The sequence below is a fragment of the Denticeps clupeoides genome, chromosome 3, assembly GCF_900700375.1.
Source record: "Denticeps clupeoides chromosome 3, fDenClu1.1, whole genome shotgun sequence".
NCBI lineage: Eukaryota > Metazoa > Chordata > Actinopteri > Clupeiformes > Denticipitidae > Denticeps > Denticeps clupeoides.
This window is the reverse complement of record NC_041709.1, coordinates 1,460,457-1,474,990: the sequence shown is the minus strand read 5'-3', so window position 1 is coordinate 1,474,990 and position 14,534 is coordinate 1,460,457. Positions and strand designations below refer to the sequence as shown.

The following is a 14,534-nucleotide window of genomic DNA, read 5'->3' as shown; positions in this document are numbered from 1 at the left end:
GCCCCCCTCCCCTACACAACGTGTCCATGGATACGGCCGGTTGTGTGAGGCGACCGCTTTTGTGTGCCGGGCTGGACAGGTGTGCACACAATGCTTGCACACAGGGCCCTCCCGGGATTGGTCTTCCTACGAGGCGTGGGTGCCTCGGGGCCGCATCACCACTAGATGGCAGAAGCGCGTGGCACCGTACGCCAGCCGGCAGCAGAACCCGGGCGGACGATGAAGTTGGAGCTCACGGGAGACGGTTTATTGTTCAGACACGCCAGTTAAAAGCAGCACTTCACAGATGTGTCAGTGCTAATTTCCCTGTCTGGGAGAGGCGGAAGAGAGAGAAGCAGTTTATTCTCACAGTGTGTGAAAATAGGAAAAACACAGCAGCTCATACTTTCTTCTACTATAATATAATAGTTACTCTGGTAGTTTTTGGTTTTGCACCTGCCACTTTTAAACAATATAGATTGAAATACGTCAAATCATCACGGGCTGCTTTGTTTTATGTCAGGTATGTAGGTTTGGGGCAGTGGTGGCCTAGCGGTTAAGGAAGTGTCCCGTAATCAGAACAGAGCAAAGCACCGTCCCCACAGGCCGGGGGGGGGGGGGGGGGGGGGACGCCTGTCATGGCTGCCCACTGCTCACCAAGGGTGATGGTTAAAAGCAGAGGACACGTTTCGTTGTGTGCACCGTGTGCTGTGCTGCAGTGTATCACAATGACAATCGCTTCACTTTCACTTTAGTTATTCAAGACCCAGGCTTGCTTTTCATTTAGACACTGATCTCTCTTAAATGCAACTGCATTTTTTCACGCGCACATACCCGCCAATCAGAAATATTCACCCATAAAATGGTACGTGTGTGTGTGTGTGTGTGTGTGTGTGTGTGTGTGTGTATATATGTATATATATATATAGAGAGAGAGAGCTGATATTACGTTATATACTTGATTAAAAGTAATAATAAAATCATAACTATTAATTTAAAAAATATATTGTTAAACCAGAACTAAATCTTCAATAGGTTTTTCATATCATCCCAGTGGCCTCAAAATAACATGCCGATCTATCTATTATTGTTTTTTTTTTTTTTCAATATTTTTTGCATTGCAAATGACTTCTCATGCCAAATTAGCTGCTCTATTCTCAAATTCTTTTAGTGATTGTCTTACTGACATGGCTGTCTCTGTGATTGGCAGGAAGGACCGGAAGATGGCTCTGATCCAGTTGGGCTCAGTGGAGGAGGCCATCCAGGCCTTGATTGACCTGCACAACCATGACCTAGGAGAGAACCACCACCTTAGGGTGTCCTTCTCTAAATCTACCATCTAACAGTTCCTCTTCCTTCTGACTGCTGGCATTCATACTGCTTCAGCCCCAGTTTTTTTTTTTTTTAAGTGATTAAGTCAGAAAGAAGACAACAGACTGACAAAGACAGATAATCTCAATAGATTAGTTTAGATATTTTGCAAAAATACAATTGCAAAAAGACACACTGACTGCAACAAAGCCTTCAGAGATCAGAAGGGCTTTTTTATGTGAGTAGGGGATGAACGGTGTTGCTGCAACATCCCTGGACCCTTCAGCGGTGAGGGTGTTGGCCTTCCAGTACCTGCTGTTACAGTGAGCGTGTTCAGACAACTCACCAAAGATCCCTGACAGGATCCAGAATGGCTAGCCCCCCTGCTTACAGTTAGCCTGTCTGGAAGAGCAAGAGAAAAACTGCATGATGTGCAGTTGTGAAAGGTTAACATTGGTGCATGGAGCCGTGTGACCTTTTTGTTTTCTTTTACCAGATCAACTGGTAGGTGGGAACTGTATGGGGCAGCCAAAGGAAATCATCCTTGTAACCTCTTCACAGCCTCTCTCACCAAACCAGTGGTCTCAGGACTGACCTCGGCATGCTGGGTGGGTGAAGCAGTGGGTGGGGTGGTGCACAGCGTGATGGACACCCGCCACTCATTCCACGTCACAGAGTAGCGCTGGGAATATCCTGTAGCAACAACTACCCCCTTATGAGTAGCATTAAAAAAAGCATGCATGCTCCAGGCCTGGGTACAGGTCATGCACCCTTACAGGCTAAACCATTCCACCACACCCATATTTTACAGAATTTTTTTTTTATTTATCTGAAGAGGTCAACAAGTGGGGGGATGATTTGCACCTTAATATTTACGTGCAAAGACTTTTTTTTTTTTTTTTTTTTTTTTTTTTTTTTGGGCCAGACTGTAAATGATCTGTGAAATGAGGGCATGCTGGTATATGAAAACATGATTCTATTATTCCTGACTCCTCTAAGCTGAATGCTGACTCAATGAACTGCAGAAACGATTCATTCCAGGAATTTTAAAGGCCAGCTGTCAGTCTACTGGAAACCTCCAATCAGTGCTCGGCTGTAGGGAGGCCCCGCCTCCCCAAACTCCGTGTTGGAACCGTGAATGTGAAAGATGTAGCCCCATGAGTTTGTAGATGGGATTTGATTCTCCATTGGCTTTCCCCTGACCTTTATATTGAATCTGTGTGTTTTCTTTTTATTTTTCAAATTTCCGGATCAGTTTAAGTGTAAAGGTTTGCCCTTGGTTGCCTGGCTGTGCCCGTGACATCTGAGTCTGTTTGTTCCTCAGAGGGCAGTTCACAGTAACTGGTGTGTTTTCTTCTATGTGTATCTATTTATGTGTGAGGTGAGTGAGTGAGAGTGTGTGTGTGTGTGTGTGTGTGTGTGTGTGTGTGTATAGTTGCGCCCTCTTTTTGCCTTGCACTCCCACCGATCATGCCTCCCCACTTAATCAAACCAAAAAAAATTAAAATAAAATGGACAAACATTTACAGCACTGGGAGCTCCACAGTCAGCTGTCGCTGTGGTAACTGTGTGGTGTGTGTGTGGTGTGTGTGTGGTGTGTGTGTGTGTGTGTGTGTGTGTGTGTGTCTGACGTCCTCAAGACTGTAAGGCAGCCTGAAGCCCTCAGTTGTACCCAGGCGATTGTGCTGGCTCATGTTGCCAACGTACAGTAGCCTTAACATTCCATGGACGGGCTCAGCAGGGCCCTGTAGGCACCATGAGGGAGCACTTCAGAGCCTGAGTCCGGCAAACCTCAGTCACCCATTAAGCATTAAAGCTCCCATGTTTAAATCTTTATACGCAAGAGTTCTGAAAAACTGACACACACACACACACACACACACACAAAGAAAAAAAATTCCAAAGCAAACTTAACGCAAGGCAAGGGGTGGCATCCGTCTGTTCATCTAACGTTCACCTGAAACGATACCAACGCAAAACACTTCTCGAAATTTGAAAGTTTTCTTTTTGAAGTTTACAGTCTTAAATAAAGCAAAACTATTCAGGTCTATGTATCTTAAGGATTGTCAAGATTTTTTGAAAAAGAAAAAAAAAAAAAAAGTTACTTATTTTTGGTAATTTGTTCTTTTTTATGGAAGAGAAAAAAAAAACAAAAAACAAATCTGAAACCTCATTGGGTTTTTGTACCACTATAATCCTTCAAAAAAATCACAGATTCAAAAAAAAAATCATATTTACTGTGTATTTTACTTAATTTCTTCTTATGTGCCTTATAATGTGTTCATAATCAAATAGGTTTTAGGAATTACTATTTTGTAGGGTTGGTGAGCGGGTTGGTTGTTTTACCGTTTTTGTTCGGTTTGAACTTTTGTGGGGGCTCAGTACTCTGGTGTCTTAATTCAAAGCGTAAGTTAATGTTGGTGCCCAGAGTGCTTGAGTTAAAGAAAAAAAGTAAAAAAAAGAATGGTAAACTCTAAAATATTCAGTGTGTGCTGTGGGTCTCTCTCTGTTTTTTTGAGCGTGAGTGTGTATAATAGTGTCTGTGTGAGTATATTTTTATCTGTTCATGTATATATAACTCGTGTGCGTGTGTGTGTATATCAGAATAATATAATATATGTATGGAAGTCCTGTTTGTGTTGGTATTGTGAGTGTTGTGTGTGTGTGTGTGTGTGTGTGTGTGTGTGGACACGATATCATCCCCCTGATATGAATGTTAGATCAGAGGAGCCTGATGATGAAACCGCATGAAAGACCGGGCTGAGCTGCTCGGCTCCGGCTGGGAAAGCCTCTCATAATCCAGTGTGCCTAAACCCCGCCTGCCCAGCAACAGCAGCCATCGCTGGGCTGCGTCTCTCCCTTCACGCCGCCATAACAAACTCACATCTGTCTTACAGGCGCTCAGTCGGTGCTACTTCAGGCCTCTGGCGTGACACGCGGTCACCACTGGCTGCATGGACGTCACCTGATCGGTCCTCTCAGAGCCAGTTCTGTGCAAAACCTCTCTAAAAAAATCTGCTTGAGGCCAGGTGACATGAGGAAAAACCTGGCCAATCCGAGACACGAGCCTTACATTTGCAGAATGTTCATAAAAAGTAGTACTTCAAGCCAGAGAATCTGCACATCAGGTCTAGTGCCCCTGCTGGTTGACTGCAGCACTACTTTAACTCCACTCGACCCCACGTGTAACTGCACCGTCAATCGTATTTTTTGACTTATTTAAAATAAAACAAACACACTTGACCCAAAGCAGTGTGGTTCAAGCCTGGGCTTGGTCTGACACCGTCTTGATCCCTTTAGCCCTTGTCCCCAATTGATTGAGACCCACAGCACACACTCCTTGTTTTCAGGTATGCCTCCATTTCTGGTGTTTTTGTTCTTATTTTTTATTTTTGAATTCTGGTTCTTGTTATTTTTCCGTGTGAAGCTGTCTCACAAATGTGTGTCTATGTTGGACTTGTTCTTTTATTTAGTGTACCTTACATTTTAATCATGTTTAAGGGGTTTTGGCCTGGGTTTGTAATCTGTAGTGTTTTATTTTACATTTGTATGTGAAACCGGTAAAGGTTGTGGTCTGTCACTCTGGTTTCTTCAGCAATCTTGAGTGTTTGTCAGTGTCTGCTGGAGAAAGCTTCAGTCCATCAGCTATACTAAACCCCAGCTGAGAAAATTAGTTATGCAGTTCACCTTTTATTCCAAGACTGGATGGTGCTTCTCCTCCTCCAGCTCCTCCTCGCTGTTGGCCGGAGGGAAGGTCACTGGTGACCCCCACCTTTTCCTTTAACCAGGAGAAAAGCCAGACCCCACAAACTTGCATGCTTTCCGAGCATTCGTTCTAACAGGCTGTTTGGGTTTCCATCTTCACGAGAACCATGTCTCAACTCAGGCCGCATTGTTCAGTCCTAATGTAAGTCGTTCTCCTGTAGAACCAGGATGCTTTTTTATTTTTTATTTTTTTTTTGCCTCCTCTTAAAAGTTTTATACTGAAATGTCACAAATAACCGCAGGACCAAAGTTTATGTGCCTTTCATCTCGCTTATTTGAGTTTCCTCCTGACAGTCATTCAAGAAAAAGAAAAATCGACTAGTCCTGTCGTCTTCTGTTCAAACTATCTGACACGATTGCTGTTTATCACTGAAGAGAATGTGCTGGGGGGGGGGGGGGGGGGGGGCAGAATCTCATGAGCGCAGGATCATGGGTAAAAATTGACCATGTGCCCTTACTGATGACTACTGACGGCCCGCTGTTCTGGTGTAGTGGGCTGCACCACTGCTGTAGTTTTTACTTTTAACGGAACACAACTGGTTTAATAAAATGGAAAAAAATGAAAAAAGCTTTACAATTTTAAAGTGCGTTAAAAAATGATATTGAAACCAAAGGAGCTGCGCACGGTTAGAATATTTTACAGCCATTTTTCTTCATTAACCTGCAAAAACCTCTCAGTGATCTAAATTCAAACAATATTTATAACGTCTAGCTTTTCCTCGTGCTTATAAATTATTGGGAGATTTTAAATTATCTGAATTTTTTTTTTTTTTTTTTTTTTTTTATATATATACAAAAAAGGGAGGGGTCACATTCTGACATGCGAGGGTTCTCAATTGGACCCAGCGCCCGCACACTCCACATCTCTGCATCAGAATGTTTTCTTGGCATGAATTTCTAGTTTGTTTGAATGTTCCACTACCAAACGGAAACAAACACTGTTACTATATACATATATATATATATATATATATATATATGTGTGTGTGTGTGTGTGTATGTGTATATATATATATATGTGTGTGTGTTCCCGTAGTTTTTGTTCTCGTTTTGAACCTGGCCAAAATGGTTTCGGGGAACAAGATGCATCATCCACGTGGACTGGTTTTATATTCAAGAAGATGAAGAGAAAAAAAACACAATTTGTCTTCTGTATTTTGTATATCATACCAGAACCAGCTTTCATTTGTAAAGCAGTTTGTGACATTGTGGGAAATGGGCGAGAGACAAAGAAGATTGAGTCTATGAGTTGATGTAATAAAATGCAAATAGAAGATAAACTATTAAAGAAACATATTTTCTAATTTTTGCAGTGCATGGTTGAGTGGACTCTTTGAATTCTGTAAGAAGCATTTATTTTATGTTTGCAAGAATATTATTACTACTCACAACCATGACTTAGGCGTATATTTATGACATCAGAATCTCTGCGCTTTTTTTCCTAATCAACTTTTAATTGTAGCATGCCTTGAATAAATGTCATGACACCTGTACTTTCCTCAGTCCTCAGTGTCTGGCGTCTTTCTCTCGTTCTCCTTCACACTTCCTTACTGTCCCTTTTACTTCTCGATCTCTCTGTGACTCTGACGTCTGACTGCACTCTTGCTTCATCGCCTTTGGGCTGTTCTCTCAGGCCGAGTGTCTGGGCCCTCGTGCACAGCTGCATGCTGGGACTGCTGTTCCTGCCCCAGCCTTGTGCGTCCTGTCTGCTTCCTCGGCACTAAGCGCCTTACTCTACATTCGCCAACACCGTCCCTGCTGAGCATTAACCTTTTAACACCATTCTGTGGCAGCTTCTATTAGGGCTGAGACTCCTCCCCTAACGCTGAGTACCGTAACGTATTCCGGTTATGCTCATTGTTCACATTTAGTCTCCAATTAAGCTGTGGGTGTGGGTGGGATAAGAATAAATATTTTGTCTCCATATGACAGCCTGGCTGTCATACAATAATTTGTGCCCTGGAATTGCTCCACAATCAACACTTAACACAAGAATAATGTTCATTTCTGAAGGCCCAACAACAAATAGTATGGCCGCAGATGATGATTAATTACATTCATTACTCAGCGTGCGAAGCAGACTGTTGAAACTCTGCCATCGGGAACAAGGGGACCTCGGCCGCATGCTTCGGAGCCGGATGTGTCGCTAAACAACGACGCCGTGTCTGAACGCAGAGGCCTGTTGCAGAATGGGAGTTTCTGTTTAGATTCTCATCACATCCTTTTTGAGCTTTTTACGCTATCAATTGAATTTTGTAGTCAATGCTGATTTTGTATTTTTTTTCTTCTCAAACGTTGCAGGAAAGATTGAGCAAAGATCAAAGGGACTAATTCTGGTGTATGAAGGATTATACAGGGGATCCAGTTAGCAGTGGATTATACTAGTCTATTACTGACATTACAATTAATCATCGTAGATTTGCAATATTTGCATAAATTTAAATCATACACACATAAATGACGTGAGTATTCCATCAGCTGTGGCTCCTAAGTCTCTGCTCGACGTGCTCCACATGTTCTCTTGAAATGAACAGCCTCTGCAGGGTGACTGTACCCAAGCAGCACTAAGCAATACGTGAGCAATGGAAAAAGCTGAGGTCTTGAAGATATCACCTCGAAAAGAACAAAAAAATCATCATCAAAGTGTAAAGGGGGATATGCAATTTCCGTAGAGAAGAGAACAGAGCCCAGTGTCAGATTTGCCTCACACTGTCACTGGTGGCTGTTTCCTGCAGATCAGGCCCCGTGATGGGACGGAAACTCACTTTTCACAATGTGCAGTCTAGAAATTCAGACAAACTAGGGAGCTAAACACATGCGCTCAATCAAACCAAAAAGACCCCCAGTGAGCAAGCCAAAGGTGAACAGTGGCCAAGAAAGACATGTTCCTCTGGTCAGCACTGGATTACACTGGGCTACATCCATGGGGTGGTAGTAGCCTAGCGGGTAACACACTCGCCTGTGAACCAGAAGACCCGGGTTCAAATCCCACTTACTACCATCGTGTCCCTGAGCAAGACACTTAACCCTAAGTTGCTCCAGGAGAGGACTGTCCCCTGTAACTACTGACTGTAAGTCGCTCTGGATAAGGACGTCTGGTAAATGCTGTAAATGTACATCCAGGAATGATGGTGTATAGAGTTTACTGTAGTCCAGTTATGTATTACGATCTAGCGTTTAGGTAGTAAGGTCATTTCAAGTGGTAGGTTTCAGAAGCAGATTTCCTTTTTTCCAGCTACAAGGTTAATTGGTGTTGACAGTCGGGGTAAAAGAAAAATCCGTTTTTTACTGGTGACACCCGTCCGAGGAATCTGAATATGTGCTGATAACAAGAAGACATCAAAAACACACCATGACATTCCTCACATTATTTAATGCTCTACAGTGTTAAATATTTGGTTTTAATCTTTCATTTAGCAGTCTGAAGTCTGACCTTGTGGTGGCTGTTATTATATTATCTTTATGATCCATTTTTTATTGAAAGTTTGGTAAGGTAAACACTTCCAGGTTACAACATTTCAAAATGCTAAAAATATTCATTCATAACATTTACATTACATTTATCAGACGCCCTTATCCAGAGTGACTTACAATCAGTAGTTACAGGGACAGCCCCCCCCTGGAGCAACTTAGGGTTAGGTGTCTTGCTCAGGGACACCAATTGTATCATCATTTACAAAAGTAATCAAATGTAATTAGTTACAATACTTACCCTTTTGAAAATGTAATCGTAATGTAACTAATTACATTTCTAAAGTTTCTAGCTAAGGAGACCAAGGAAACAAGTTCAGAAAGTGTAATAGTGGGGTGAAAAAATCAAGTGTAGTTACTGATGGATGAGTTAAGTCATCAGGAACATGAGGACAGTATTAGCTAAGCTGTTTTCTGGTTTAAAAGAATCCATGAAAGTCCTTGCTGGCTTTGTGGAACTGTCACTTGCGCTTGTTAATTTAGCAACGGCGTCAAATAAGAATCAAGGACAAACCTTTTTTCTTCTATCAAGGAAGACAGATATGCTGAACTAGCAGAGAAAAGAGCTTTTCGATATTGACGAGATTGCGAAGATTCAGGGATTCACGGTGTGCAAAAAGACATAGTGCACATGGAAATGTAAAATAACACAACACAAAAACTTGACAAAGGACATAATATAGCACAGGTCAAGAAATTGGACGGGACTGTCCTTCCAGGCTCATCTGAACACTTAAAGTTCTGAGTTACGCCAGTTTCATTCCAATCTGAGGGTCCTGCTTCGCTTGAAGGGTCTACTGACTTAATTGAACGGGGAAGAGACACAGGCTCAATATAGTGAACGTCCCCACCAGGGTCTCTGGGTGGACTTACTAGGTGACTAGCAGGCAGTTGGATAAGCCGCTGTGCCTGCTGCCGGGATTGCGCTCTTCGGTGTCACTTTGGAGTAAAAAAGACTGAATGTCAAATTGCTAGAGATTAGAGCACCACCCTTCCCAGGTGGGGTGGAGGCCATTTCTCCTACTTAGTCCAGGCTTCCCCCCAAAAGATTTCCAATAATTAACCAAGTTGAAATTATTTTGCTGACACCACTCCTATCACTTCCCAAATGAAACCTTATCCTCATCGCACAACCAATTGTCCAACTTCACTCCCAGTCTGGGCTTCCTGATGGATTTTGTGTGATGAGTGTCCATAACAGAATACTCACATGACGGTTCATTAGCACCACCCCATCGGTAATGGCCCAGTGTTCTTCTCACGATGTATGTAAGCCACTTCCTAATGTGCTCTGGGGTATGAAGTACGTCTCTGCTTACTTTAAACGTGTCAAAAACGTTTAAAGGGGTGGTAGTAGCTTTGTGGGTAACACACTTGCCTATGAACCAGAAGACCCAGGTTCAAACCCCACTTACTACCATCGTGTCCCTGAGCAGGACACTCAACCCTGAGTGTCTCCAGGGTGGGACTGTCCCTGTAACTACTGACTGTAAGTCGCTCTGGATAAGGGCGTCTGGTAAATGCTGTAAATATAAATATATAAAACATTTCCACAAGTTTGTTCTTTCGATACCTGGAGGGCATGGATTGCAGAAGGAGGCTGCAGGCAGATGGGCGTCACTCAGAATGAGTAGATCAGGCCCATTCTGTTCTGTAAGTAATACACTCGCCTATGAACCAGAAGACCCAGGTTTAAATCCCACTTACTACCATAGTGTCCCTGAGCAAGACACTTAACCCTAAATCGCTCCAGGGGGGACTGTCCCTGTAACTACTGACTGTAAATCGCTCTGGACAAGGGCATCTGATAAATGCTGTACATGCATTAACATCTTTCAATGAGGAACGGTTTGACTGTGTCATGCATGAAATGTGGGGTCAGGCAATGCCCTGAAAATGTGCTCCCTAGGTGGGTCTGCGGGGAAATTGGCTGCAGTATCTTTAACCGCCACTGGGGGGAAGCAGCCGCCGCCCCTTTAATCAAGGCAGCATGGGGCCTGGTGCTGCTTTGTGCAGCATATTTAAACCGGCGCAGGTCTGTAGGCGAGGACCTTGGTCAGACGTTGGGCTCTAACGCCATTAATCTGGCGGCTGTCACTGTAAGACTGTAAAAAAGTCACACGGGGAACGTGCTTCACTGCAGTTCTGTGCCTGCCATGTACAGTTAGAGGCAGAATTAAGGCTTTTTGAATTATTGTAATAATTACAAGATTAACATGTTTTTTTTTCCCCCCTGAGCAGTGGTGAAATAATGGCCATCGATGGGTTCTGTTCCATGGCTCACAATGGAAAGGCTCTTTTAAGGACAGAGCAGGTATAAAGATGGATTATTGGAGATGGGGAGTCAAACGGAGTAGATGCACAAAAACTGCAGGACTGCACCGCTGAGCAAAGCACCGTCCCCACACGCTGCTCCACCTAAGGTCAATTTAGAGTCATCAGTGCACCCAGTCTGCATGTCTTTGGATAGTGAGAGGACCTTGTGGAACCCCAAAAAAAAAAAAGCTGGGAGGGCGTGCAACCTCTGCACACACAAGGTTCGAAACCTCGGAGGTATGAGGCCACGTCACTAAATTTAAGGGTCTACAGTAGTGTGACTCTGTCTAGAGGGAAAAGAAATAACATTTCGACTGACTGTCATATGAGACGTGCTTTTAAAGGTCCCCACCTCAGGGTACGGTCGCAACGCAAATTCTTTTCTGTCCGTCTGAGATGAATGTAATATTGCTGCAATTGTTTTATGATCGGCCATAATTGATGATTATTTTCACCCCCTGCCAGAGGTGTTGAGTGCATCTGTGCTGTTTGTACGATTGGACTAATTTCTTAATGTCAGAGGGCGGAGAGGACACTTCTTTTCACACCTCAAATTTGTCGCCGTTGCCAAACACATGCAATGCGGCTTCGGGCAGTGAGAATTCATCCCATATATTTATGTGTATGGCAACGGCGTTAACATTCTGTCTTTCTCGCCACCGTGATTCCTTTTAGTGTAGATTCGATTATTAAGGTCCAAATAGTCTGGTTAACTAATAGAAGCCTGAAATGGAGAGAGTCTGGGCTCCCACTTTAACTGTTCATTACACCAAATTGAATTTGCAAAGCCATTTGGACACTTCTTGTGGTGAACAATCCCACATGACAGTAGAGTAAAGCCGAGGGTTATATACATTTATGTCTTGCACAAATCCTGGCATTAAATATGTACCTGCTATGTACAGTCATATTTACAGCATTTATGAGATGTCCTTATCCAGAGCGCCTTACAGGAATGGAACTAGAGGTGTGAGCCTTTACAGGTCTCACGATTCGATTCGATCACGATTATCAATACCTCGATATCGATGCATCATGATTCGTTGCATAAAAAATCTATATGTGGTCACATGATGTTTTCAAATACAAAAGTTAAGGTCTCGTACTCTTCATTTGCTACAACAAGCAGAAAAACTAGCTGTTAAGTGAGCTCCACCCTAGTAAGAGTTGTATATACTGGTAGTGCTCCTTCAGGTAGGTAGTTCACCTTTCTCTGCATGCCTCACCAGAGTTTCCTGCACTACATGCCATGTTGTAGATCTCTGGACACTCAGAGACTGTTATGTCCATGCACGCTTTGTGTGTGTTTCGAAGTGGCAGAAAGAAAAGTCACCTGCTTTGATACTATTGGGCGCGCAGCGGTCAGAGTTCAGAGACTCTCCAAGCAACGTCATTACGATATGATCGATAATGTTCTGCAGAATAGTCCACGTCTGCATCGTGATGCGATTAATTTCAGTGCCCCTAGTTAGAACCTGTAACATTGTGGTCTTCTGGATCATAGGTGAGTGACTTATTCGATAGGCTTCTGCCACCGTTGCCCTTGCCAAAGCTACTCTAGCTACTGAAGAGCATCGTTCCTTGTAAAGGTGAACCTAATACATTCAGTAATAAACTGGCCAGTGAGCATGCATTACTCATGAACAGATGTCATTTGTTCTCGCTCTCACTTCCTTTCAGAACGTAACGTGCGGATCATGTGAATGTGTTTGGTAATACGTTCACCGTCATTAGTAGAGTAACCCGTGTGAGGGAGTCATGTGTACGTGAGCTGCTGCTTATCAAGATGCAGATGATTGGTTATCGCATTTCTTAGCCAATAGTACAACAACACACTATCCGGCTGCGTTTTTTTTTTCTCTTTCTGGTTCTTGGGAAATCATATGATTCCGCTTTAAATAAATCCATTGATTACCTGTCAGTCTTTATGCTAATGCTTATTAATGTCTTCAAAAAGTACATTCCAAAACGATTCTAACACGGTTCAGGATCCGCAGATTCTCGTATGCTGACAAACATAATAAAACCTTCTGGCTGTCAGAGATAATAGATAAGACACACCCAGCCACACCCAGAGCTACACAAAACCAGAACTGTGGAATCCCATAGAAACGGGTCTGAGTGGGTTTCCTTCCTTAAATCTGTGTATCTTCTGCTGCTCCTGCATGAGTGGCGATGGATCACCTGCTCCATGTTTAGAACACATTCTGCCTCCAAATGCCACTGAAATGTCAAAAAAACCTTTAAGAGAACATAAGTTGCCATACTAAGGATGTAACAGAGAGGGTTTAAATGAGGAAAACAGCCCTTTTGAGTTAACTCTCATTTCCTGAGCTCATTATTATTAAAAAACCGACCATTGGCAGAGCTAAAATTACAGCCCTTGTGGCTTGGAAGCTGCAGCTAAATTCCCAAGTCAATCCCTCGGGAACACAGTGAAGCAGGCAGCTGTGGTGAAGGGGTGCGCAAGCTGCTTGTGTGCCTGGGATTCCTGACATATTTGACAGAGTCACATGTGTGGCAAGGGGGACGTTCATTACACTGGCTATACATCCCATGATCTCCTAAAGCTCTAAAGCAATCATGTGAAAGTCATCCCCATTTGAGGCCAGCGGCCAGTGCCAGGCCCACATTACCCATCTGAGCAGAGCTGCAGATATGCTGTAAAAAAAAAAAATGGAGCAGTGCTTTCTAATGTGTGGATATATTGATGATAAAGCACATGCACAGATAGACCAAAGGTGATGCTCCAGCACCTGGCCTTTTCTTGCAAAAAATTTGGCCCATTCCATAAATACACAAGCATGTCACACCCGACACTCCCGGCCCATCTTTGACTTTCCTTGTCATCACAGCAGGAATGTGAGGAATGCAGCAATGCAATTTTTGGTTAAAATTAGGCAACATATAAATGATGCATGTAACCTGCACACGTTCCTATTCATTTGCCCTTCTGTTTAGCGTAACCTGGAATAAAAATGAATTGGGGGCCAGAAGGGGCCGATACAAAATCTATACTAAACCATCTTGTGTGGGTTCCTGAAATATTAGGAGGCTCAGTCGCAAATTTTCTTAAAAGGGCATATAGCAAACGTGGCTTTAACCTGGATCGTGTGTCTCTCTGTGAGCCAGCGTGATTAGTTTTCAGATGTCATCCAAAATGACTTCTTGCGTGAATGGCAGAGCAGTTTTGCTGAAAGGACATCACTTTAGATTAAGGATATATAATGAAATAATAATAAAAAAAAAAACGAGTCAAGTGCACTCTGTTGTACAGTAATGTCACAGTCAGCCATTTTCAGTACATTTAATGGCATCCGAGTAACGCACTGAATTTATTACTTTTGAAGACAACCTTAATCTGGGCAGAACGAACCACATCTGCCGAGGGACGTGTGGCTCGGGTCTCTCGGTCCACCGTCGAAGTGAGTCGAATGGCTCACAGTGACCCTACAAATGTGACACGCTTGCACTGGCGGCGAGCTTTTGCACCAGCGTGCCACTGGTGGTGCTCCGCTAATTAGTCCTGAAGAAGGCGGGCAGGGACAAATCCCGGCGAAATACAATCTGCCTCAGCGGGTGGCAGGTCAACGTGTAATTTAACCCCCTGACATTAGAGCGCACGGGCAACACCTTTACAAACACACTCGGGTGGCACGCAAGGACATGTCATTAAACCAATAATGCACTAT

General features: G+C 43.3%; 1 protein-coding gene across 6 annotated transcripts in view; it reads left to right on the top strand.

Moving 5' to 3' along the window:
- ptbp3 (polypyrimidine tract binding protein 3) overlaps positions 1 to 2,203 on the top strand; it is a 37,045-nt gene extending 34,842 nt beyond the window's left edge. For 5 of the 6 annotated variants that reach the window (XM_028971285.1, XM_028971282.1, XM_028971284.1 and 2 more), the window contains one exon: positions 1,190 to 1,322. In XM_028971285.1, coding sequence (XP_028827118.1) covers positions 1,190 to 1,322 — 133 coding nt within the window. Of the gene's footprint in view, positions 1 to 1,189 lie in introns of all 6 variants that reach the window. The other variant, XM_028971283.1, reaches the window with a different exon arrangement.
- The last annotated feature ends 12,331 nt before the right edge of the window (positions 2,204 to 14,534 follow it).